Genomic DNA, 26,500 nt, shown 5'->3' with positions numbered 1-26,500 from the left:
CGTAGTGGATGCTGGGCGCCCATCCCAAGTGCGGATTGTCTGCAATACTTGTATATAGTTATTGCCTAACTAAAGGGTTATTGTTATGAGCCATCTGTTTGTGAGGCTCAGTTGTTATTCATACTGTTAACTGGGTATAGTATCACGAGTTGTACGGTGTGATTGGTGTGGCTGGTATGAGTCTTACCCGGGATTCCAAATCCTTTCCTTATTGTGTCAGCTATTCCGGGCACAGTTTCCCTAACTGAGGTCTGGAGGAGGGGCATAGAGGGAGGAGCCAGTGCACACCAGTAGATCTAATTCTTTCTTAGAGTGCCCAGTCTCCTGCGGAGCCCGTCTATTCCCCATGGTCCTTACGGAGTTCCCAGCATCCACTACGAACTACGAGAAATAGATTTACCGGTGAGTAAAATCTTATTATTACAATGTACAGTATACCTATAGTTACATGGTTACAACTCATACAGTAAGCAGTTAATACATACAGTTACATACAGTTACAATTACCATTTCTTTCTCATATAAATTTATCCCTCCATATCACTCTCTCTCTCTCTGTGTAAAATAATGCAGGAACTTGGCAGACAGCATCTCCATCATCGTCTGTGACAAAACAGCAACTGGGAACGGTGTGTCTCTGCAATGTGTTATCTAGTTTTGGGGGAGGGAACTTTCTCATTCATGATGAGTCACTATTCTGTTCGTATGCTAAACAGGTTCAGCCTTGAAGACATCAAAAGGGGCTGGCCGGAGCTTCCTGTCCACTGTCCTAATAAGAGTGACTTTAGCTTTCATACATTTAATCATAACTCCTTGTTACAATGTCCTACAACTTAATAACAAGTATCAAATGAATCTACACATTAATCTGCTTGCTTTAATACCAAATATGACAGGTGTATCTGGCTTCGTTCCCATAATACACATACATGACATTACTTCATTATATAATGTTAAATCATTATGATGTCTGGCTCTTGATATTATTATAATTATGTAGTGTATGAAATAAGTGTCGAATCCATCTCTGTGGCATGTCCGTGTAAATGCGTGTGTTACCATATATTGCTGTGCTCGCTGCGCGTATTTGCAAGTATAGCGATTTATATGTGTGTAGAGTTTGTATGTTCTTTCTATGTAATATTTTTGACTTCGACACCACCAAACACACAGACCCCTGTATCCAGCACCTCACACAATGGCCCCTGTACCCAGCCGCTCACACACTGCCCCCTGTACCAAGCACCATACACATTGCCCCCTGTACCCAGCTCCTCACACACTGCCCCCTGTACCCAGCACTTCACACACTGCCCCCTGTATCCAGCACCTTATACACTGCCTCCTGTACCCAGTCCCTCACACACTGCCCCTGTACCCACCACCACACACACTAACACACAGACCCCTGTATCCAGCACCTCACACAATGACCCCTGTACCCAGCCGCTCACACACTGCCCCCTGTACCCAGCCCCTCACACACTGCCCCCTGTACCCAGCCCCTCACACACTAACACACAGACCCCAGTATCCAGCACCTCACACACTGCCCCTTGTACCCAGCCACTCACCAGCACCTGACATACGGCCCCCTGTTGGCAGCATCACATACACTGATACACAGCCCCTCACCAGCACCTCACACACTGACCCCTGTACGCAGCACCACACACACTGACACACAGCCCCCCTGCACCCAGTCCCTCACCAGCACCCCTGTATCCATCACCACAGACACTGCCCCCTGTACCCAGCCCCTCACACACTAACATACAGACCCCTGTATCCAGCACCTCATACAATGACACACAACCCCCTGCACTCAGTGGATGTAAACTAGGGAGCTGCATTAGCAGAAAGTAGCAAACACAATGTGGTAAATTTACTAAGATGGGAGTTCTATTTAACATGAGATGTTGCACATAGCAACCAATCAGATTCCAGGTATTATCTTCTAGAAGGTGCTAGATAAATGAGAAGTAGAATCTGATTGATTGCTATGGGCAGCATCCCATCTTCAATAGAAATCCCATCTTAGTAAATTTACCTAAATTTCTGACCCAAGGAAGGCTGCACATGCATCCAACAGAATCAGGCCCTATGAGGAGCGAGTTTACTGCCCAGCGTGACAGACTCCACCCCCTCAACACTCCATTAGGGCTGCATCCAGAAATTTCACAGGCTGGTTTTCTGTCCCAATCCGCCCCTGCCAATGACATATCTTGGCCTGATGAGCAGACACAAGTGGCCCAGGCTCGTCTACTAGTGCACCCAAATGTGATAATCGGCGTGATGGAAAAGTATGGGTGTGGTTTGTCTGATGTCAGTGTGGTTTTATATGGACAATTTAATATCTAAAAAAATGTTGTTAAAGAGCTATAATCATATACTACACCTTCTAACCCCATTTGACTAATGCCTCCTACACACACAGCGATGTTCCGCCGAGGTGCCTGACGGCCGATACGGCCGGGGGGGGGCGTCCCGCCGGCGGGAGGAGGTGACGGTCACTCCCCCCGTCACCCGGCTCAATAGCAGTGCATGCTAATATGGACGAGATTGTCGATATTGGCCTGCATGCATAAGCGACAGGGCACCAACGATGAACGAGCGCAGGGCCGCGCATCATTCATCGTTGGTGCCTACACACTGAACGATATGAACGAGTTCTTGTATCGTTCACTGTTATCTGCCAGTGTGTAGGGCCCATAAATCACAGGCATTGCGGCTTGTCTTTGGTCCCCCCCGCTCACTCTCTAGGTTTGCACTGGGACTTTCATGTTTTGGGGCATTAAGCCCAATAAATTAGTTGATATTACCGGTTGAGTATCCCTTATCCAAAATGCTTGGGACCAGAGGTATTTTGGATATGGGATTTTTCTATATTTTGGAATAATTGCATACCATAATGAGATATCATGGCGATGGGACCTATATCTAAGCACAGAATGCATTTATGTTACATATACACCTTATACACACAGCCTGAAGGTAATTTTAGCCAATATTTTTTATAACTTTGTGCATTAAACAAAGTGTGTGTACATTCATACAATTCATTTATGTTTCATATACACCTTATACCAGGGGTGTCAAACTCAAATTCATCGGGGGCCGCATCAGCAGTTTGGTCCCCATCAAAGGGCCGGTTGTATCTGTAGGTCTATGTGTCCACTCTTTATTATCATAAATTAATGTCACTGCATTCAATTATTATGTGCCCCCTTTTATAGTGCCCAGCCATGTGCCCCCTTTTATAGTGCCCAGCCATCTGCCCCCTTTTATAGTGCCCAGCCATCTGCCCCCTTTTATAGTGCCCAGCCATGTGCCCCCTTTTATAGTGCCCAGCCATGTGCCCCCTTTTATAGTGCCCAGCCATCTGCCCCCTTTTATAGTGCCCAGCCATCTGCCCCCTTTTATAGTGCCCAGCCATCTGCCCCCTTTTATAGTGCCCAGCCATGTGCCCCCTTTTATAGTGCCCAGCCATGTGCCCCCTTTTATAGTGCCCAGCCATGTGCCCCCTTTTATAGTGCCCAGCCATCTGCCCCCTTTTATAGTGCCCAGCCATCTGCCACCTTTTATAGTGCCCAGCCATCTGCCCCCTTTTATAGTGCCCAGCCATCTGCCCCCTTTTATAGTGCCCAGCCATGTGCCCCCTTTTATAGTGCCCAGCCATCTGCCCCCTTTTATAGTGCCCAGCCATCTGCCCCCTTTTATAGTGCCCAGCCATGTGCCCCCTTTTATAGTGCCCAGCCATGTGCCCCCTTTTATAGTGCCCAGCCATGTGCCCCCTTTTATAGTGCCCAGCCATGTGCCCCCTTTTATAGTGCCCAGCCATCTGCCCCCTTTTATAGTGCCCAGCCATGTGCCCCCTTTTATAGTGCCCAGCCATGTGCCCCCTTTTATAGTGCCCAGCCATGTGCCCCCTTTTATAGTGCCCAGCCATCTGCCCCCTTTTATAGTGCCCAGCCATCTGCCCCCTTTTATAGTGCCCAGCCATCTGCCCCCTTTTATAGTGCCCAGCCATGTGCCCCCTTTTATAGTGCCCAGCCATCTGCCCCCTTTTATAGTGCCCAGCCATCTGCCCCCTTTTATAGTGCCCAGCCATCTGCCCCCTTTTATAGTGCCCAGCCATCTGCCCCCTTTTATAGTGCCCAGCCATCTGCCCCCTTTTATAGTGCCCAGCCATCTGCCCCCTTTTATAGTGCCCAGCCATCTGCCCCCTTTTATAGTGCCCAGCCATCTGCCCCCTCCATTTACTTTACTTACCTTTTACTTCTTTCTTTCTTTTACTTCTTTCTTCTTGCTCCTCTCCGCGGTGTCCGCGCGCTCCTCTGATCCCTGGAGATGTCGGGCGGACGTCACGTGATGACGTCACGTCCGACACCCAGGGAGCAGTGCGGGGCAGGAAGAAGTCGGGCCAGGTCCCGGAAGGTAAGTAAATTTTTTTTTTTTTTTTAACTTGAGCCATTTTTAAAATGAATTTACTCCGTGCAGGGGAGGCTGCAAGGCTGGCGGCGGCACCGCGGGCCATCAGACGAGGTCTGGCGGGCCGGATTTGGCCCGCGGGCCTGTGTTTGACACCCCTGCCTTATACACACAGCCTGAAGGTCATTTAATACAATATTTTTAATAACTTTGTGTACTAAACAAAGTTGTGTACATTAAGCCATCAAAAAACAAAGGTTTCACTATCTCACTCTCACTCAAAAAAGTCCGTATTTCGGAATATTCCGTATTTCGGAATGTTTGGATATGGGATACTCAACCTGTATTAACATACACAGACTGTATAATAAAAGTAGCTTCCAGAGTCTGGGCTTCCATGCTTTATGCCATACTTGTCTGCTCTCCCTGCATATCTGGGAACCTCACAAGCTCGGGGAGCCCTCCCAGATCCCACCACATGTTGCTATGGTGATGCACATTATGGGGCCAAATGTAAAAGAGTGAGAGTTTCAGAAAGTGAGAGATTTGGTAAGGTTTTGCAGTTTTTTTTTAAAGTGGCAATCATTTACACAACAAGATCAACCTGGTTTTGCAGTGTAAATGATTGCCACTTTAAAAAAAAACAACTGCAAAACCTTACCAAATCTCTCACTTTCTGAAACTCTCACTCTATTACATTTGGCCCTATATCTCCAAATCCCTGGGACTACCTCTTATATCTCATCTTGGGTCCTTAAAGTAGGTAAGAATGCTTTGAGCATTCAGCTATAAACATAGAAAACACGTAATAGTGACCATTTATAGCTGTTGTAAATACTGCAAGTCTTTCCAGCTTCTGTGCATTGGTGTTATCAGCTTTATCATTAGTTTCCAAGCATCAGCTATGTCATGAGACATTTCTATTTTAGGATGAAGACCTGATGCAGCTGCATGGAACGGTTGCCTTTAAAGATTTTATTGAAATGAAAGGCTACAGAAAACCACATGTGAGCATCACAATTCCTGTTTACTTGATTTATTTGTTTGTCTTAACTCTACATAGTAATAGGGAAACATAATGGATATGTTGGCTCCACCCACTTCCAAATAATTTATGCTTACATTCTATTTTACCAGGTGATTATTTTTACTGAGGACCTTACCAGCGGCAGCTTCTACCTTGTTTGGGCAAGGGGGCTGCCGCTACGCATGCTGGAGGGGAGGGAGCTGGCTATGGCCAGTCGGGTCCCGTCGTCTGCGCAATAGATCCGACAGGTGTCGGGACTGGCACATGCGTAGAATCGGTGGCTTGAGTGCGCATGCACAGACCCCTGACTTCTATGGACTGCATATAACAAGGCTGCATTTATCACAGATTTCTGCTCGCACCCTCCTGAGGTACTTATCACAGATTTCTGCTCGCACCCTCCTGAGGTACTTATCACAGATTTCTGCTCGCACCCTCCTGAGGTACACTTATCACAGATTTCTGCTCGCACCCTCCTGAGGTACTTATCACAGATTTCTGCTCGCACCCTCCTGAGGTACTTATCACAGATTTCTGCTCGCACCCTCCTGAGGTACTTATCACAGATTTCTGCTCGCACCCTCCTGAGGTACACTTATCACAGATTTCTGCTTGCACCCTCCTGAGGTACTTATCACAGATTTCTGCTCGCACCCTCCTGAGGTACTTATCACAGATTTCTGCTCGCACCCTCCTGAGGTACTTATCACAGATTTCTGCTCGCACCCTCCTGAGGTACACTTATCACAGATTTCTGCTCGCACCCTCCTGAGGTACTTATCACAGATTTCTCTATCGTCCTAGTGGATGCTGGGGTTCCTGAAAGGACCATGGGGAATAGCGGCTCCGCAGGAGACAGGGCACAAAAAGTAAAGCTTTTCCAGATCAGGTGGTGTGCACTGGCTCCTCCCCCTATGACCCTCCTCCAGACTCCAGTTAGATTTTTGTGCCCGGCCGAGAAGGGTGCAATCTAGGTGGCTCTCCTAAAGAGCTGCTTAGAAAAAGTTTAGCTAGGTTTTTTATTTTACAGTGATTCCTGCTGGCAACAGGATCACTGCAGCGAGGGACTGAGGGGAGAAGGAGTCAACTCACCTGCGTGCAGGATGGATTGGCTTCTTGGCTACTGGACATCAAGCTCCAGAGGGACGATCACAGGTACAGCCTGGATGGTCACCGGAGCCGCGCCGCCGGCCCCCTTGCAGATGCTGAAGTCAGAAGAGGTCCAGAATCGGCGGCTGAAGACTCCTGCAGTCTTCTAAAGGTAGCGCACAGCACTGCAGCTGTGCGCCATTTTCCTCTCAGCACACTTCACACGCGGTCACTGAGGGTGCAGGGCGCTGGGGGGGGGGCGCCCTGGGAGGCAAATGTAACCTATATAAAGGCTAAAAATACCTCACATATAGCCCCTAGAGGCTATATGGAGATATTTAACCCCTGCCTGATTTCTCTAAATAGCGGGAGACGAGCCCGCCAGAAAAGGGGCGGGGCCTATCTCCTCAGCACACGGCGCCATTTCCTCTCACAGCTCCGCTGGTCAGGACGGCTCCCAAGTCTCTCCCCTGCACTGCACTACAGAAACAGGGTAAAACAGAGAGGGGGGGGCAAATTTATGGCGATATTTTGATATAACAAAGCAGCTATAAGGGAGCACTTATTATAAGGCTATCCCTGATATATATATAGCGCTTTTGGTGTGTGCTGGCAAACTCTCCCTCTGTCTCCCCAAAGGGCTAGTGGGTCCTGTCTTCGTTAGGAGCATTCCCTGTGTGTCTGCTGTGTGTCGGTACGTGTGTGTCGACATGTATGAGGACGATATTGGTGTGGAGGCGGAGCAATTGCCAAATATGAGGATGTCACCCCCTAGGGAGTCGACACCAGAATGGATGCCTTTATTTATGGAACTACGGGATAGTGTCAACACGCTAAAGCAGTCGTTTGACGACATGAGGCGGCCGGACAATCAATTAGTGCCTGTCCAGGCGACTCAAACACCGTCAGGGGCTGTGAAACGCCCTTTGCCTCAGTCGGTCGACCCAGACGCAGGCACTGACTCCAGTGGTGACGGTGACGAATCAACCGTATTTTCCAGTAGGGCCACACGTTATATGATTTTGGCAATGAAGGAGGCGTTACATTTAGCTGATACTACAGGTACCACTAAACAGGGTATTATGTGGGGTGTGAAAAAACTACCTATAGTTTTTCCTGAATCAGAAGAATTAAATGACGTGTGTAATGAAGCGTGGGTTGCCCCTGATAAAAAGCTGATAATTTCAAAGAAATTATTGGCATTATACCCTTTCCCGCCAGAGGTTAGGGAGCGCTGGGAAACACCTCCTAGGGTGGACAAGGCGCTAACACGCTTATCTAAACAAGTGGCGTTACCCTCTCCTGAGACGGCCGCACTTAAAGATCCATCAGATAGGAGGATGGAAAATATCCAAAAAAGTATATACACACATGCAGGTGTTATACTACGACCAGCTGTAGCGACTGCCTGGATGGGCAGTGCTGGGGTAGTTTGGTCAGAGTCCCTGATTGAAAATATTGATACCCTGGACAGGGACAATATTTTACTGTCGTTAGAACAAATAAAGGATGCATTTCTTTATATGCGTGATGCACAGAGGGATATCTGCACACTGGCATCACGGGTAAGTGCTATGTCCATTTCGGCCAGAAGAGCTTTATGGACGCGACAGTGGACAGGCGATGCGGATTCAAAACGGCATATGGAAGTTTTGCCGTATAAAGGGGAGGAGTTATTTGGAGTCGGTCTATCAGATTTGGTGGCCACGGCTACAGCCGGGAAATCCACCTTTCTACCTCAAGTCACTCCCCAACAGAAAAAGGCACCGACTTTTCAACCGCAGCCCTTTCGTTCCTTTAAAAATAAGAGAGCAAAGGGCTATTCATATCTGCCACGAGGCAGAGGTCGAGGGAAGAGACAGCAACACGCAGCTCCTTCCCAGGAACAGAAGCCCTCCCCGGCTTCTACAAAAGCCTCAGCATGACGCTGGGGCTTCTCAAGCGGACTCGGGGACGGTGGGCGGTCGTCTCAAAAATTACAGCGCGCAGTGGGCTCACTCGCAGGTAGATCCCTGGATCCTGCAGATAATATCTCAAGGGTACAGGTTGGAATTAGAGACAGATCCACCTCGCCGTTTCCTGAAGTCTGCTTTACCAACGTCCCCCTCCGAAAGGGAGACGGTTTTGGAAGCCATTCACAAGCTGTACTCTCAGCAGGTGATAGTCAAGGTACCTCTTCTACAACAAGGGAAGGGGTATTATTCCACTCTTTTTGTGGTACCGAAGCCAGATGGCTCGGTAAGGCCTATTCTAAATCTGAAGTCCTTGAACCTGTACATAAAGAAGTTCAAGTTCAAGATGGAGTCACTCAGAGCAGTGATAGCGAACCTGGAAGAGGGGGACTTTATGGTATCCTTGGACATCAAGGATGCGTATCTCCACGTTCCAATTTACCCCTCACACCAGGGGTACCTCAGGTTCGTTGTACAAAACTGTCACTATCAGTTTCAGACGCTGCCGTTCGGATTGTCCACGGCACCTCGGATCTTTACAAAGGTAATGGCCGAGATGATGATTCTTCTTCGAATCCCATACTTGGACGATCTCCTAATAAGGGCAAGGTCCAGAGAACAGCTAGAGATGGGATTAGCACTGTCTCAAGAAGTGCTAAAACAGCACGGGTGGATTCTGAATATTCCAAAATCCCAGTTAATGCCGACAACTCGTCTGCTGTTCCTAGGGATGATACTGGACACGGTTCAGAAAAAGGTTTTTCTCCCGGAGGAAAAAGCCAAGGAGTTATCCGAGCTTGTCAGGAACCTCCTAAAACCAGGAAAGGTGTCTGTACATCAATGCACAAGAGTCCTGGGAAAAATGGTGGCTTCTTACGAAGCAATTCCATTCGGCAGATTCCACGCAAGAATTTTCCAAAGGGATCTGTTAGACAAATGGTCAGGGTCGCATCTTCAGATGCACCTACGGATAACCCTGTCTCCAAGGACAAGGGTGTCTCTTCTGTGGTGGTTGCAGAGTCCTCATCTATTGGAGGGCCGCAGATTCGGCATACAGGATTGGATCCTGGTGACCACGGACGCCAGCCTGAGAGGCTGGGGAGCAGTCACACAAGGAAGAAACTTCCAGGGAGTATGGACGAGTCTGGAAACGTCTCTTCACATAAACATTCTGGAACTAAGAGCAATATACAATGCTCTAAGCCAGGCAGAACCTCTGCTTCAGGGAAAACCGGTGTTGATCCAGTCGGACAACATCACGGCAGTCGCCCATGTGAACAGACAGGGCGGCACAAGAAGCAGGAGTGCAATGGCAGAAGCTGCAAGGATTCTTCGCTGGGCAGAGAATCATGTGATAGCACTGTCAGCAGTGTTCATCCCGGGAGTGGACAACTGGGAAGCAGACTTCCTCAGCAGACACGATCTTCACCCGGGAGAGTGGGGACTTCATCCAGAAGTCTTCCACATGCTGGTAACCCGTTGGGAAAGACCAATGGTGGACATGATGGCGTCTCGCCTCAACAAAAAACTGGACAGGTATTGCGCCAGGTCAAGAGATCCGCAGGCAATAGCTGTGGACGCGCTGGTAACGCCTTGGGTGTACCAGTCGGTGTATGTGTTTCCTCCTCTGCCTCTCATACCAAAAGTATTGAGAATTATACGGCAAAGAGGCGTAAGAACGATACTAGTGGTTCCGGATTGGCCAAGAAGGACTTGGTACCCGGAACTTCAAGAGATGATCACGGAAGATCCGTGGCCTCTACCTCTAAGGAGGGACTTGCTTCAGCAGGGTCCCTGTCTGTTTCAAGACTTACCGCGGCTGCGTTTGACGGCATGGCGGTTGAACGCCGGATCCTAAAGGAAAAAGGCATGCCGGAAGAAGTCATTCCTACTTTGATTAAAGCAAGGAAGGAAGTAACCGTGCAACATTATCACCGAATTTGGCGAAAATATGTTGCGTGGTGCGAAGATCGGAGTGCTCCGACGGAGGAATTTCAACTGGGTCGATTCCTACATTTCCTGCAATCAGGATTGTCTATGGGTCTCAAATTGGGATCTATTAAGGTTCAAATTTCGGCCCTGTCGATTTTCTTTCAAAAAGAATTGGCTTCAGTCCCTGAAGTCCAGACCTTTGTTAAGGGAGTGCTGCATATACAGCCTCCTGTGGTGCCTCCAGTGGCACCGTGGGATCTCAATGTGGTTTTGGACTTTCTAAAATCTCATTGGTTTGAACCACTAAATAAGGTGGATTTGAAATATCTCACTTGGAAAGTGACCATGCTTCTAGCCCTGGCTTCTGCCAGGAGAGTATCAGAATTGGCAGCTTTATCTTACAAAAGCCCATATCTGATTTTCCATTCGGACAGGGCAGAACTGCGGACTCGTCCGCATTTTCTCCCTAAGGTGGTGTCAGCATTTCATCTGAACCAGCCTATTGTAGTGCCTGCGGCTACAAGTGACTTGGAGGACTCCAAGTTACTGGACGTTGTCAGAGCATTAAAAATATATATTGCAAGGACAGCTGGAGTCAGAAAATCTGACTCGTTGTTTATATTGTATGCACCCAACAAGATGGGTGCTCCTGCGTCTAAGCAGACGATTGCTCGTTGGATCTGTAGCACAATCCAACTTGCACATTCTGTGGCAGGCCTGCCACAGCCTAAATCTGTAAAGGCCCACTCCACAAGGAAGGTGGGCTCATCTTGGGCGGCTGCCCGAGGGGTCTCGGCATTACAACTTTGCCGAGCAGCTACGTGGTCAGGGGAGAACACGTTTGTAAAATTTTACAAATTTGATACTCTGGCTAAGGAGGACCTGGAGTTCTCTCATTCGGTGCTGCAGAGTCATCCGCACTCTCCCGCCCGTTTGGGAGCTTTGGTATAATCCCCATGGTCCTTTCAGGAACCCCAGCATCCACTAGGACGATAGAGAAAATAAGATTTTACTTACCGATAAATCTATTTCTCGGAGTCCGTAGTGGATGCTGGGCGCCCATCCCAAGTGCGGATTATCTGCATAAATTGTACATAGTTATTGTTAACTAATTCAGGGTTATTATTGAAGGAAGCCATCTTTCAGAGGCTCCGCTGTTATCATACTGTTAACTGGGTTTAGATCACAGGTTGTACGGTGTGATTGGTGTGGCTGGTATGAGTCTTACCCGGGATTCAAAATCCTCCCTTATTGTGTACGCTCGTCCGGGCACAGTACCTAACTGGAGTCTGGAGGAGGGTCATAGGGGGAGGAGCCAGTGCACACCACCTGATCTGGAAAAGCTTTACTTTTTGTGCCCTGTCTCCTGCGGAGCCGCTATTCCCCATGGTCCTTTCAGGAACCCCAGCATCCACTACGGACTCCGAGAAATAGATTTATCGGTAAGTAAAATCTTATTTTCTGCTCGCACCCTCCTGAGGTACTTATCACAGATTTCTGCTCGCACCCTCCTGAGGTACACTTAATCACAGATTACTGCTCGCACCCTCTTAAGGTACACTTATCACAGATTACAGCTCACACCCTCCTGAGGTACACTTACCACAGATTTCTCATACGTCCTAGAGTATACTGGGGTCCATTTAGTACCATGAGGTATAGACGGGTCCACTAGGCGCCATGAGCACTTTAAGAATTTGATAGTGTGGTCTAGCTCCTCCCTCTATGCCCCTCCTAACAGACTCAGTTTAGAAAATGTGCCTGGAGGAGCCGGTCATGCTTATGGAAGCTCCTGAAGAGTTTTCTGCATTTATTTTATATGTTTGTTATTTTCAGGCAGGGCTGATTTGCACTAGCCTGCCTGCTTCATGGGACTTAGGGGGGGAAATGGCCCAACCTCTTGAAGGGTTAATGGTAACCTTTTCCTCTGTGTGTGTGTGTGTGTGTGTGTGTGTGTGTGTGTGTGTGTGTGTGTGTGTGTGTGTGTTGTCACATTTACATTATGTCAGGCAAAGAGTGTGTTTCTTGTACAGCGGAGTGTTCCTCTACACCAGGGGGCTCACTACTGGGTACTCAGGGAAGTGCACCTTCCGAGAATAGTGGGGCTGATCCGTAGTGGGTTAATTCCCTTAAAGGAATGATCTCCAATATTTCTACGAAATTGTCCCGCAATGAGAAAGAGACGCGATACTTAAGACAGACTGTGGATAAGTTTATGAACAGAGACTCAGTCCCCAAACCAGCGTCTCACTCCCCTCCCATTTGTCCGCAAAAACAATCTCTGGCCCTGCAGTCTGACTCTTATGCTGACAGGTCAGACATGGAGGAGGGTGAGGTTGATTTGGACGGGGGGATGCGGCTCTGTCACAGGGAATAGAGGCTCTTATAGAGGCTATCAGAGATGTTCTGCATATTCCTGATAAGGTGTCAGATGAGTGTAAGGAATTCTATTTTTATGTAAAAAAGAAATCCTCAGTCACTTTTCCTGTGTCAGAGGAATTGAATACCCTATTTGAGGAACCGTGGGTTAATCCTGATAAGAAGTTTCAAATCCCTAAAAGGTTGCTCTCATCTTTTCCTTTTCCTCTGGAGGATAGGAAAAAATGAGAAAATCCACCCATAGTGGACGCATCAGTCTCTAGGCTGTCACGAAAAATTGTATTGCCTCTCCCTGGTGCAGCCTCCCTAAAAGACACGGCTGATCGTAAAATTGAGACTACACTCAAATCATTGTACACAGCTGCTGGAGTGGCCCAAAGACCCACTATTGCATGTGCGTGGATCACAAAAGCCATTGCTAAATGGTTAGGTAACCTAATTGAGGGGTTAGATTCCTTGTCTAGGGGGGATGTTGTTTTACTCCTGCAGCATATACAGGACTCTGTGAACTTTATGGTGGAAGCCATAAAAGATATAGGATTGCTTAATGCACGTACCACCACTGTGGCAGTGTCAGCATGCAGGGGCTTGTGGCTACGCCAGTGGACTGCTGACGCGGACTCCAGGAAGGGCGTGGAAGGCCTACCATTCACAGGAGAGGCCTTGTTTGGAGATGAACTAGACAAATGGATCTCCACAGCTACTGCGGGTAAGTCTACGTATCTTCCTTCCGCAGCTCCCCCAGCCAAGAAGGCTTATTCAACTTCTAAGTTACAGTCCTTTCGGACAGCCAAGTTTAAAGGTAAATCCAGAGATGCTTCTATGTCATCCAGCGGCGCGAGAGGTAAACCATGCAAACCAGCAACTGCAGGTGCTCAGGAACAGAGCTCAGGCTCTGCTTCCTCAAAGCCTTCAGCATGACGGTGGACCGCGATGCCTGGAAGGCTATCAGGTGGGAGCCCGACTACAATTCTTCAGTCAGATCTGATCAAGTTCGTGCCAGGATCCCTGGGACATAGATCTTATTTCCCAGGGCTACAGACTGGAGTTCCAAGAGCTCCCACCTCACAGATTCTTCAAATCAGGCTTACCAGTTTCACAAGAGGCAAGTATAACTTTAGAGCATGCCATCCAAAAACTGGTACAGACTAAAGTCAGTGTTCCTGTTCCACCTCATCTGCAAAACATGGGGTACTATTCCAACTTGTTTGTAGTACTGAAGCTGGACGGTTCGTTAAGACTGATTATGAACCTCAAGTCATTAAACCTGTACTTACGAGTGTTCAAATTCAAGATGGAGTCTCTGAGAGCAGTAATCTCAGGTCTGGAGGAGGGGGAATTCCTTGATATCCAGTGTCTCTGGATATCAAGGATGCGTACCTTCACATTCCGATCTGGCCGCCTCATCAGGCTTATCTACGGTTTGCACTGCAGGACTGTCACTACCAGTTCCAGGCCCTGCCATTTGGTCTCTCCACGGCACCGAGGGTGTTCACCAAAGTGATGGCAGAGATGATGTTTCTACTCCACAAACAGGGAGTGAACATAATTCCATACCTGGACGATCTCCTGATAAAAGCACCATCCAGGGAAAGGTTGCTGGACAGCATTGGTCTCTCAACCAAACTTCTCCAGGATCACGGATGGATTCTGAACCTTCCGAAATCTCACCTAGAGCCAACACGGAGGCTCCCATTCCTGGGACTGATACTGGACATGGAGTCACAGAAAGTGTTCCTTCCATTGAAAAAGGCATTGGTAATCCAGTCTATGGTTCGGGATGCCCTGAAGCCAACCTGGGTATCAGTGCATCTTTGCATTCGCCTTCTGGGGAAAATGGTGGCCTCTTACGAGGCGCTTCAATACGGAAGGTTTCACGCAAGACCCTTCCAGCTTGATCTGTTGGACAAATGGTCCGGATTGCATCTTCATATGCACCAGATGATCCGTCTGTCGCCAAAAGCCAGGATCTCCCTTCTGTGGTGGCTACATACTTCTCAGCTCGTCGAGGGTCGGAGGTTCGGAATTCAGAACTGGATTCTGTTAACCACGGACGCAAGCCTCAGAGGTTGGGGAGCTGTCACCCAGGGAGTGCAGTTTCAAGGAAAATGGTCAAGTCAGGAAGTCATCCTTCCAGTCAACATTCTGGAACTCCGGGCCATATACAACGCCCTTCTGCAGGCCTCATATCTTCTTCAAGTTTGGGCCATTCAGGTCCAATCGGACAATGTGATGGCAGTGACGTACATAAACCGTCAGGGTCTAACGAAAAGCAGAGCAGCAATGTCAGAGGTGTCAAGAATTCTCCTCTGGGCAGAAAAAAATGCTATGGCATTGTCAGCGGTCTTGTTTCCGGGAATAGACAACTGGGAAGCAGACTTCCTCAGCAGACACGACCTGCACCCGGGGGAGTGGGGCCTTCACCCGGAAGTGTTCAGGTGCTTGACACATCGATGGGGATATCCACAGATCGACAAGATGGCCTCTCGTCTCAACAAGGAGCTCAAGCGGTATTGTTCCAGGTCGAGAGACCAACAGGCAGTGGCGGTAGACGCCCTGGCGACTCCATGGGTCTATCAGATGGTATACATGTTTCCTCCACTTCCTCTGATCCCAAGGATTTTAAAAGAATAAAAAGGGAAAAGGTTCAAGCAATACTCATTGCTCTGGACTGGCCAAGAAGGTCCTGGTATGCGGACCTTCTGGAGATACTCCTCGAAGATCTGTGGCCTCTACCTCTTCGCGAGGATCTTCTGAAACAGGGCCCGTTCGTCTATAAGGACTTACCATGGCTACGTTTGATGGCATGGAAGTTGAACGGCTGATTCTAGCCAGAAGAGGGATCCCTAACAAGGTTATCCCAAATATGATCCAAGCCAGGAAGGGGGTAAGTCTAAACATTACCATCGTATTTGGAAGAAATACGTCTCTTGGTGTGAGAGCAGAAACTATTCTGCGGTAGAATTTAATCTGGGACGTTTCCTACTTTTTCTGCAGGCAGGTTTGGATGTGGGCCCACGTCTGGGCTCCATAAAAGTCCAGATTTCGGCCTCATCCATTTTCTTTTAAAAACAATTGGCTTCTCTCCCTGAGGTCCAGACGTTCTTGAAAGGTGTGCTGCACATCCAACCACCCTTTGTGCCTCCCATGGCACCTTGGGATCTCAATGTGGTGCTACAGTTCCACCAATCGGACTGGTTTGAACCGTTACAGGAGGTGGACGTTAAATATCTTACGTGGAAGACAGTCACACTGTTGGCCTTGGCTTCAGCAAGACGTGTGTCGGAGCTGGGGGCTTTGTCTCACAAAAGCCCCTACTTAATTTTCCATGAGGACAGAGCTGAACTCAGAACTCGTCAGCAATTTCTTCCTAAAGTAGTGTCTGCGTTTCACATCAACCAGCCTATTGTGGTTCTGGTTGTTACCGACACCTCTGCTACTTCAAAGTCTTTGGATGTTGTGAGTGCTTTGAAGGTGTATGTAAAGCGAACACCTCATCACAGATGAATCAGACTCGCTGTTTGTTCTTTATGATCCCAATAAAATTGGGTGTCCTGCTTCAAAGCAGTCCATTGCACGCTGGATCAGGTTTACTATCCAGCATGCTTATTCCAGTTCCATAATCTGTACAGGCCCACTCTGCTAGGTCGGTGGGTTCTTCCTGGGCGGCTGCCTGGGGTGTCTCGGCTTTACAGCTTTGCCGAGCAGCTACTTGGTCAGGTTCGAACACGTTTGCTAAGTTCTACAAGTTCGATACTTTGGCCTCTGAGGACCTTCAGTTTGGTCAATCGGTTCTGCAGGAACCTCAGCACACTCCCACCCGGTTTGGGAGCTTTGGTACATCCCGATGGTACTAAATGAACCCCAGTATCCTCTAGGACTTGAGAGAAAATAGGATTTGAATTCCCACTGGTAAATCCTTTTCTCGTAGTCCATAGAGGATACTGGGCGCCCACCTGGTGCTTCGTTCTTCCTGCACTGTTACTTGGTTAAGTATTGTTGGTTCAGCTGTTGCTGTCCCTGTTTCAAGTTTGGTTAGCATGGCTTTCCTCTTGTTTGTGTGTGCTGGTTTGGAATCTCACCACTATCCTTATCTATCCTTCTCTCAATGTATGTCCGTCTCCTCGGGCACAGTTTCCTAGACTGAGTCTGGTAGGAGGGGCATAGAGGGAGGAGCCAGCCCACACTATCAAATTCTTTAAAGTGCCCAAGCTTCTAATGGACCCGTCTATACCCCATGGTACTAAATGGACCCCAGTATCTTCTACGGACTATGAGATAAGGATTTACCAGTAAGTAATTAAAATTCTATTTTCTGCTTGCACCCTCCTGAGGTGCACTTATCATAGATTTCTGCTCACACCCTCCTGAGGTACATTTATCACAGATTTCTTCTCGTACCCTCCTGAGGTACATTTTTCACAGATTTCTGCTTGCACCCTCCTGAGGTGCACTTATCACAGATTTCTGCTTGCACCCTCCTGAGGTGCACTTATCACAGATTTCTGCTCGCACCCTCCTGAGGTACATTTAATCACAGATCTCTGCTTGCACCCCCCTGAGGTACATTTAATCACAGATCTCTGCTTGCACCCTCCTGAGGTATACTTAATCACAGATCTCTGCTTGCACCCTCCTGAGGTACATTTAATCACAGATCTCTGCTTGCACCCCCCTGAGGTACATTTAATCACAGATCTCTGCTTGCACCCTCCTGAGGTATACTTAATCACAGATCTCTGCTTGCACCCTCCTGAGGTACATTTAATCACAGATCTCTGCTCGCACCCTCCTGAGGTACATTTAATCACAGATCTCTGCTTGCACCCTCCTGAGGTGCACTTATCATAGCTTTCTGCTTGCACCCGCCTCAGGTGCACTTATCACAGATTTCTGCTATCATAGATTTCTGCTCGCACCCTCCTGAAGTATTGGTTTGTGGCTAGTCACAACCTGACTGCTGCATCACACCCGACACATCACGGATGCTGCAGCTTGAATCGGCTAACTCCAGTCATTATAGCTGGAAGTAATGCAGTCATGGGAAGTCATTGTATAGCTCCCAGGCACTTAGCCCGGAAACTAAGGCCCTCATTCCGAGTTGTTCGCTCGGTATTTTTCATCGCATCGCAGTGAAATTCCGCTTAGTACGCATGCGCAATATTCGCACTGCGACTGCGCCAAGTAATTTTACAATGGAGATAGTATTTTTACTCACGGCTTTTTCATCGCTCCGGCGATCGTAATGTGATTGACAGGAAATGGGTGTTACTGGGCGGAAACAGGCCGTTTTATGGGCGTGCGGGAAAAAACGCTACCGTTTCCGGAAAAAACGCAGGAGTGGCCGGGGAAACGGGGGAGTGTCTGGGCGAACGCTGGGTGTGTTTGTGACGTCAAAACAGGAACGACAAGCACTGAACTGATCGCACAGGCAGAGTAAGTCTGAAGCTACTCTGAAACTGCTAAGTAGTTAGTAATCGCAATATTGCGAATACATCGGTCGCAATTTTAAGAAGCTAAGATTCACTCCCAGTAGGCGGCGGCTTTGCGTGTGTAACTCTGCTAAAATCGCCTTGCGAGCGATCAACTCGGAATGAGGGCCTAAGTTCCAACATAAGAACTGAATCAACCCCATTGAGTGGATAACATTTTTTGTGTTTCTTAGTTGAGATTTCAGGTGTTTTTTAGATAATATATCAGGCATATTGCTACAGGATATCAAGTTGGGATCAGTTTTTACATTTATTATAGAATCTAATGACATTTGACTGACATTTAGGTTCACCTAGGTAATCCTTTGCATAGTGAATAATAATGTTGCACTACCTTCATCAGCAGCTCTAATTATAATGAAATGAACAGAAGCTCTGTAAGGGCTTTGGTCTTTTAAACAGATAGTTCTAAACTAGTTTGAAAACCGCTTATAAAGCTTTTCAGTGAAAGGACCTTTATATTCTAAAGGTGTGTACACACGGTGAGATATTTTCTTTCGATTTTGACTATATAGTCAAAATCTCAAGAAAAGTTAGTGCAGATCGCAAGGTGAAAGTCACCTTGCGATCCCGATGCGCGGTCCCGCCAGGTCGGCATCGCAAGAAAAGATAGACTGTGCAGGCAAATCAATCCTTGCTAGATCGGTGTACTATCTAGTTCATCTCACATGTCAATTACATCTCACATAAGCCAAAATCGTAAGCACACATAGTCCATATGTCATGAAAAGTTAGTCAAAAACGGTGGTGCTGGGCTCCTGGGAGTTCAAGGGACATCGCATAGTCAAAATCGGCCATAGCAAGGATCTCACCGTGTGTACACACCTTCTTCTATGTGTGTACACACGGTGAGATCCCTGCTACGTTCGATTTTGACTGTGAGATTTCCCTTGAACTACCCCAGAGCCCAGATAGCACAGATAGTACAGACAGTACAGATTTTGACTATCTTTGCTTAAGATTTTGTCTATGTATGATGTTGACTAAGTGCCAATTTTGACTATACTTTGTACTAGATAGTACACTAGATAGTTAAGAAGATTGACTTGCCTGCACAGTCTATCTAGCCTTACGATATCGACCCCACGGGAGCGTCCATCGGGATCGAATCTGTATCGCAAGCTGCCTAACACCTTGAGATATGCACCAACTTTTCATAAGATTTTGACTATATAGTCAAAATCTTACAGATTTATCTCACCGTGTGTACCCATAAGGGATAAAAATCAGAGATTTCTTTTTAAGTTTAGAATGAATAATGTCCAAGTTCAGATAAAAGGTTTTACTTTGAGATTAAATCTTCAATAACCTTAGTTCAGTTTTCTATAATATGTATTCTTAAAGTGCATTATTGTTATATACTGTAAATATCATTATTGGCAGATAAAATAAGGTTAGTGTTGTAAATCAGCATGTTTCATTCTATTATACCACTTTCTAAAATACACTTAAATTAAGCTTAATTAATATAATATAACTTCCAACCTCAGATGTTTTAGTAACAGAACATAATGGCAACAATGAGGATGTGAGGATCCAGTTAGGGTCCGTACTGGGCAATAACTTGTACATAAGGACATCATGCATGTACATCTGTTTTAGATGACTGCATTCTGTTTAGTGTGTGTATATATATATATATATATATATATATATATATATATATATAGTCGTCTCGGGGGTCTGGCACTCCGTAGTTAATAATAACTTGTGCTGGTGCCTTCGCTTTAGAATGTAGATATAGGCTCGGTGGCGCGGCACTCGGCTCTTCTATATGAATAAATGATGCGGACTGTGGTCCGCATCATTTATTCATATAGAAGAGCCGAGTGCCGCGCCACCGAGCCTATATATATATTTCTCTAACGTCCTAAGTGGATGCTGGGGACTCCGTAAGGACCATGGGGAATAGCGGCTCCGCAGGAGACTGGGCACATCTAAAGAAAGCTTTAGGACTATCTGGTGTGCACTGGCTCCTCCCCCTATGACCCTCCTCCAAGCCCCAGTTAGATCTCTGTGCCCGAACGAGAAGGGTGCACACTAGGGGCTCTCCTGAGCTTCTTAGTGAAAGTTTTAGTTTAGGTTTTTTATTTTCAGTGAGACCTGCTGGCAACAGGCTCACTGCATCGAGGGACTAAGGGGAGAAGAAGCGAACTCACCTGCGTGCTACTGGACATTCTTAGGCTACTGGACATTAGCTCCAGAGGGACGATCACAGGCCCAGCTTGGATGGGTCCCAGAGCCGCGCCGCCGGCCCCCTTACAGAGCCAGAAGGCAGAAGAGGTCCGGAAAATCGGCGGCAGAAGACGTCCTGTCTTCAACAAGGTAGCGCACAGCACTGCAGCTGTGCGCCATTGCTCTCAGCACACTTCACACTCCGGTCACTGAGGGTGCAGGGCGCTGGGGGGGGCGCCCTGAGACGCAATAATAAACACCTTGGATGGCAAAAAATGCATCACATATAGCTCCTGGGCTATATGGATGCATTTAACCCCTGCCAAAATACATAAAAAAACGGGAGATAAGGCAGCAGCCTATCTCCTCAGCACACTGGCGCCATTTTCCCTCACAGCTCCGTTGGAGGGAAGCTCCCTGGCTCTCCCCTGCAGTCACTACACTACAGAAAGGGTTAAAAAAGAGAGGGGGGCACAAATTAGGCGCAGTATTAACTATACAGCAGCTATAAGGGGAAAAACACTTATATAAGGTTATCCCTGTATATATATAGCGCTCTGGTGTGTGCTGGCAAACTCTCCCTCTGTCTCCCCAAAGGGCTAGTGGGGTCCTGTCCTCTATCAGAGCATTCCCTGTGTGTGTGCGCTGTATGTCGGTACTTTTGTGTCGACATGTATGAGGAGAAAAATGATGTGGAGACGGAGCAGATTGCCTGTAATAGTGATGTCACCCCCTAGGGGGTCGACACCTGAGTGGATGAACTGTTGGAAGAAATTACGTGACAGTGTCAGCTCTGTATAAAAGACAGTGGTTGACATGAGACAGCCGGCTACTCAGCTTGTGCCTGTCCAGACGTCTCATAGGCCGTCAGGGGCTCTAAAGCGCCCGTTACCTCAGATGGCAGATATAGACGCCGACACGGATACTGACTCCAGTGTCGACGGTGAAGAGACAAATGTGACTTCCAGTAGGGCCACACGTTACATGATTGAGGCAATGAAAAATGTTTTACACATTTCTGATAATACGAGTACCACCAAAAAGGGGTATTATGTTCGGTGAGGAAAAACTACCTGTAGTTTTCCTGAATCTGAGAAATTAAATGAGGTGTGTGATGATGCGTGGGTTTCCCCCGATAACAACTGATAATTTCTAAAATGTTATTGGCATTATATCCTTTCCCGCCAGAGGTTAGGGTGCGTTGGGAAACACCCCCTAGGGTGGATAAAGCGCTCACACGCTTGTAAGGGCTCTATCCTCTCCTGAGATGGCCGCCCTTAAGGATCCTGCTGATAGAAAGCAGGAGGGTATCCTAAAATGTATTTACACACATACTGGTGTTATACTGCGACCAGCAATCGCCTCAGCCTGGATGTGCAGTGCTGGGTTGGCGTGGTCGGATTCCCTGACTGAAAATATTGATACCCTAGATAGGGACAGTATATTTTTGCCTATAGAGCATTTGAAAGATGCATTTCTATATATGCGTGATGCACAGCGGAATATTTGCCGACTGGCATCAAGTCTAAGTGCGTTGTCCATTTCTACCAGTAGAGGGTTATGGACACGTCAGTGGTCAGGTGATGCGTATTCCAAACGGCATTTGGAAGTATTGCCTTATTAAGGGGAGGAGTTATTTGGGGTCAGTCTTTCAGACCTGGTGGCCACGGCAACAGCTGGGAAATCCACGTTTGTACCCCAGGTCGCCTCTCAACATGAGAAGACGCCGTATTATCAGGCGCAGTCTTTTTGTGGATAAGCGGGCAAAAGGTTCCTCATTTCTGCCCCGTGACAGAGGGAGAGGAAAAAGGCTGTAGAAATCAGCCAGTTCCCAGGAACAGAAACCCTCTCCCGCCTCTGCCAAGCCCTCAGTATACGCTGGGGCTTTACAAGCAGAATCAGGCACGGTGGGGGGCCCGTCTCAATGAATTTCAGCGCGCAGTGGGCTCACTCGCTAGTAGACCCCTGGATCCTTCAGGTGATATCTCAGGGGTACAAATTAGAATTCGAGACGTCTCCCCCTCGCCGTTTCCTAAAGTCGGCTTTACCGATGTCTCCTTCTGACAGGGAGACAGTTTTGGAAGCCATTCACAAGCTGTATTCCAAGCAGGTGATAATCAAGATACCCCTCCTGCAACAGGGAACGGGGTATTATTCCACACTGTTGTGGTACCGAAGCCGGACGGCTCGGTGAGACCGATTCTAAATCTAAAATCTTTGAACACTTACATACAGAGGTTCAAATTCAAGATTGAGTCACTCAGAGCAGTGATTGCGAACCTGGAAGAAGGGGACTACATGATGTCTCGGAACATCAAGGATGCTTACCTTCATGTCAAAATTTACCCTACTCACCAAGGGTACCTCAGGTTTATGGTACAGAACTGTCACTATCAGTTCAGACGCTGCCGTATGGATGGTCCACGGCACCCCGGGTCTTTACCAAGGTAATGTCCGAAATGATGATATTCCTTCAAAGGAAGGGAATTTTAGTTATCCCTTAATTGGACAATTCCCTGATAAGGGTAAGATCCAGGGAACAGTTGGAGGTCGGTGTAGCACTATCTCAGGTAGTGTTGCTGCAGCACGGTTGGATTCTCAATATTCCAAAATCGTAGCTGGTTCCGACGACTTGTCTTCTGTTCCTAGGGATGATCCTGGACACAGTCCAGAAAAAGGTGTTTCTCCCGGAGGAGAAAGCCAGGGAGTTATCCGAGCTAGTCAGGAACCTCCTAAAACCGAGCCAAGTCTCAGTGCATCAATGCACAAGGGTTCTGGGTAAAATGGTGGCTTCCTACGAAGCAATCCCATTCGGCAGATTCCACGCAAGAACTTTCCAGTGGGACCTGCTGGACAAATGGTCCGGGTCGCATCTTCAGATGCATCAGCGGATAACCCTGTCACCAAGGACAAGGGGTCCCTCCTGTGGTGGTTGCAGAGTGCTCATCTTCTAGAGGGCCGCAGATTCGGCATTCAGGACTGGGTCCTGGTAACCACGGATGCCAGCCTGCGAGGCTGGGGAGCAGTCACACAGGGAAGGAATATCCAGGACTTATGGTCAAGCCTGGAGACATCACTTCACATAAATATCCTGAAGCTAAGGGACATTTACAATGCTCTAAGCTTAGCAAGACCGCTGCTTCAAGGTCAGCCGGTGTTGATCCAGTCGGACAACATCACGGCAGTCACCCACGTAAACAGACAGGGTGGCACAAGAAGCAGGAGGGCAATGGCAGAAGCTGCAAGGATTCTTCGCTGGGCGGAAAATCATGTGATAGCACTGTCAGCAGTATTCATTCCGGGAGTGGACAACTGGGAAGCAGACTTCCTCAGCACGACCTCCACCCGGGAGAGTGGGGACTTCACCCAGAAGTCTTCCACATGATTATAAACCGTTGGGAAAAACTCGACAGGTATTGCGCCAGGTCCAGGGACCCTCAGGCAATAGCTGTAGACGCTCTGGTAACACCGTGGGTGTACCAGTCAGGGTATGTGTTCCCTCCTCTGCCTCTCATACCCAAGGTACTGAGATTGATAAGATGGAGAGGAGTAAGCACTATATTCGTGGCTCCGGATTGGCCAAGAAGGACTTGGTAACCGGAACTTCAAGAGATGCTCACGGAGGATCCGTGGCCTCTACCTCTAAGAAGGGACCTGCTCCAGCAAGGACCCTGTCTGTTCCAAGACTTACCGCGGCTGCGTTTGACGGCATGGCGGTTGAACGCCGGATCCTGTAGGAAAAAAGGCATTCCGGATGAAGTCATCCCTATCCTGATCAAAGCCAGGAAGGATGTAACCGCAAAAACATTATCACCGCAATTGGCGAAAATATGTTGCGTGGTGCGAGGCCAGTAAGGCCCGACGGTGGAAATTCAACTGGGTCGATTCCTACATTTCCTGCAAACAGGAGTGTCTATGGGCCTGAAATTGGGGTCCATTAAGGTTCAAATTTCGGCCCTGTCAATTTTCTTCCAAAAAGAACTAGCTTCAGTCCCTGAAGTTCAGACGTTTGTAAAAGGGGTACTGCATATACAGCCTCCTTTTGTGCCTCCAGTGGCACTTTGGGATCTCAATGTAGTTTTGGGTTCCAAAAGTCACATTGGTTTGAACCACTTAAATCTGTGGAGTTAAAATATCTCACATGGAAAGTGGTCATGCTGTTGGCCCTGGCCTGGGCCAGGCGCGTGTCAGAATTGGCGGCTTTATCCTGAAATAGCCCTTATCTGATGTTCCATTCGGACAGGGCGGAATTGAGGACTCGTCCTCAGTTTCTCCCTAAGGTGGTTTCAGCGTTTCACCTGAACCAACCTATTTGTGGTGCCTGCGGCTACTAGGGACTTGGAGGACTCCAAGTTGCTAGACGTTGTCAGGGCCATGAAAATATATGTTTCCAGGAGGGCTGGAGTCAGGAAATCTGACTCGCTGTTTATCCTGTATGCACCCAACAAGCTGGGTGCTCCTGCTTCTAAGCAGACTATTGCTCGTTGGATTTGTAGTACAATTCAGCTTGCACATTCTGTGGCAGGCCTGCCACAGCCAAAAATCTGTAAATGCCCACTCCACAAGGAAGGTGGGCTCATCTTGGGCGGCTGCCCGAGGGGTCTCGGCTTTACAACTTTGCCGAGCAGCTACTTGGTCAGGAGCAAATACGTTTGTAAAATTCTACAAAATTGATATCCTGGCTGAGGAGGACCTGGAGTTCTCTCATTTGGTGCTGCAGAGTCATCCGCACTCTCCCGCCCGTTTGGGAGCTTTGGTATAATCCCCATGGTCCTTACAGAGTCCCCAGCATCCACTTAGGACGTTAGAGAAAATAAGAATTTACTTACCGATAATTCTATTTCTCATAGTCCGTAGTGGATGCTGGGCGCCCATCCCAAGTGCGGATTGTCTGCAATACTTGTACATAGTTATTGTTACAAAAATCGGGTTATTATTGTTGTGAGCCATCTTTCAGAGGCTCCTCTGTTATCATGCTGTTAACTGGGTTCAGATCACAGGTTATATGGTGTGATTGGTGTGGCTGGTATGAGTCTTACCCGGGATTCAAAATCCTTCCTTATTGTGTACGCTCGTCCGGGCACAGTATCCTAACTGAGGCTTGGAGGAGGGTCATAGGGGGAGGAGCCAGTGCACACCAGATAGTCCTAAAGCTTTCTTTAGATGTGCCCAGTCTCCTGCGGAGCCGCTATTCCCCATGGTCCTTACGGAGTCCCCAGCATCCACTACGGACTATGAGAAATAGAATTATCGGTAAGTAAATTCTTATTATATATATATATATATATATATATATATATTGATAATGTCAGCTATTACCTTTCAACATTAAGCTATATTCTATTACGGACTAAGTACGCTATAGGCGCACTAAGTACCGTAAGGGTACGCACTTAGCGTAGCAGACACTAGGCCGTGGGCGCGACGCACGAGCGACACGTACGCTCACGGAATGGTACACAGTAAACCTTAGTAATAACACACAGTAAGGGTATGCTTATACTCTAAACCTTGGCAATGTAATACTATATGAGCGATTAATACGCTAAGAGAGCCCTTAGCAGTAACTAGTGAATACGCAAGACCTTGTTTGGATTTAAAAACCTCTCCGGCTCTAACACCTTCGTGGATTGCTTTAGAGTAAAAAGGGGAAAAACAATACAGCTTATACACTACAAAACTAACATCAAAATCTAAACAGAATAACAAGTAATAATATAAACAATAGCGAAGCGATCGCAAACACAAGCAAACAGGATGAGTACACAATGAGAACAAATGGCAAACATAGAGGATAACAAAATGGCTACAGAGAAACTTACACACGTGGGAATGATTCGCAAGCGCGTCCTGGATCCAGCCCTCAGCCTTCAATGTGAAAACCTTTCAGAGAGAGTGAGTGAGTGACTGGCCAGGCAATGCTGGTCTTTATATACACAGCATACATTCACAATACAATGGTTCCTACAATCTCATTGTTCATTGGACACAGGAATGTGTCTCTGCATTATAACAAAGGTCAT

At 47.6% G+C, this 26,500-nt stretch overlaps 1 protein-coding gene across 1 annotated transcript in view; it reads left to right on the top strand.

The window, feature by feature from the left end:
• Positions 1-26,500, top strand: part of FAM47E (family with sequence similarity 47 member E) — a 116,508-nt gene that overhangs the window by 67,042 nt on the left and 22,966 nt on the right. Inside the window, exon 8 of the mRNA XM_063919722.1 lies at positions 5,361-5,438. Within this exon, the coding sequence (XP_063775792.1) occupies positions 5,361-5,438 (78 nt within the window). The remainder of the gene's footprint in view (positions 1-5,360; positions 5,439-26,500) is intronic.

Source organism: Pseudophryne corroboree, chromosome 1 (assembly GCF_028390025.1).
Source record: "Pseudophryne corroboree isolate aPseCor3 chromosome 1, aPseCor3.hap2, whole genome shotgun sequence".
NCBI lineage: Eukaryota > Metazoa > Chordata > Amphibia > Anura > Myobatrachidae > Pseudophryne > Pseudophryne corroboree.
Note: the sequence above shows the minus strand (reverse complement) of the source record. Positions and strands in the feature narration are given on the sequence as shown.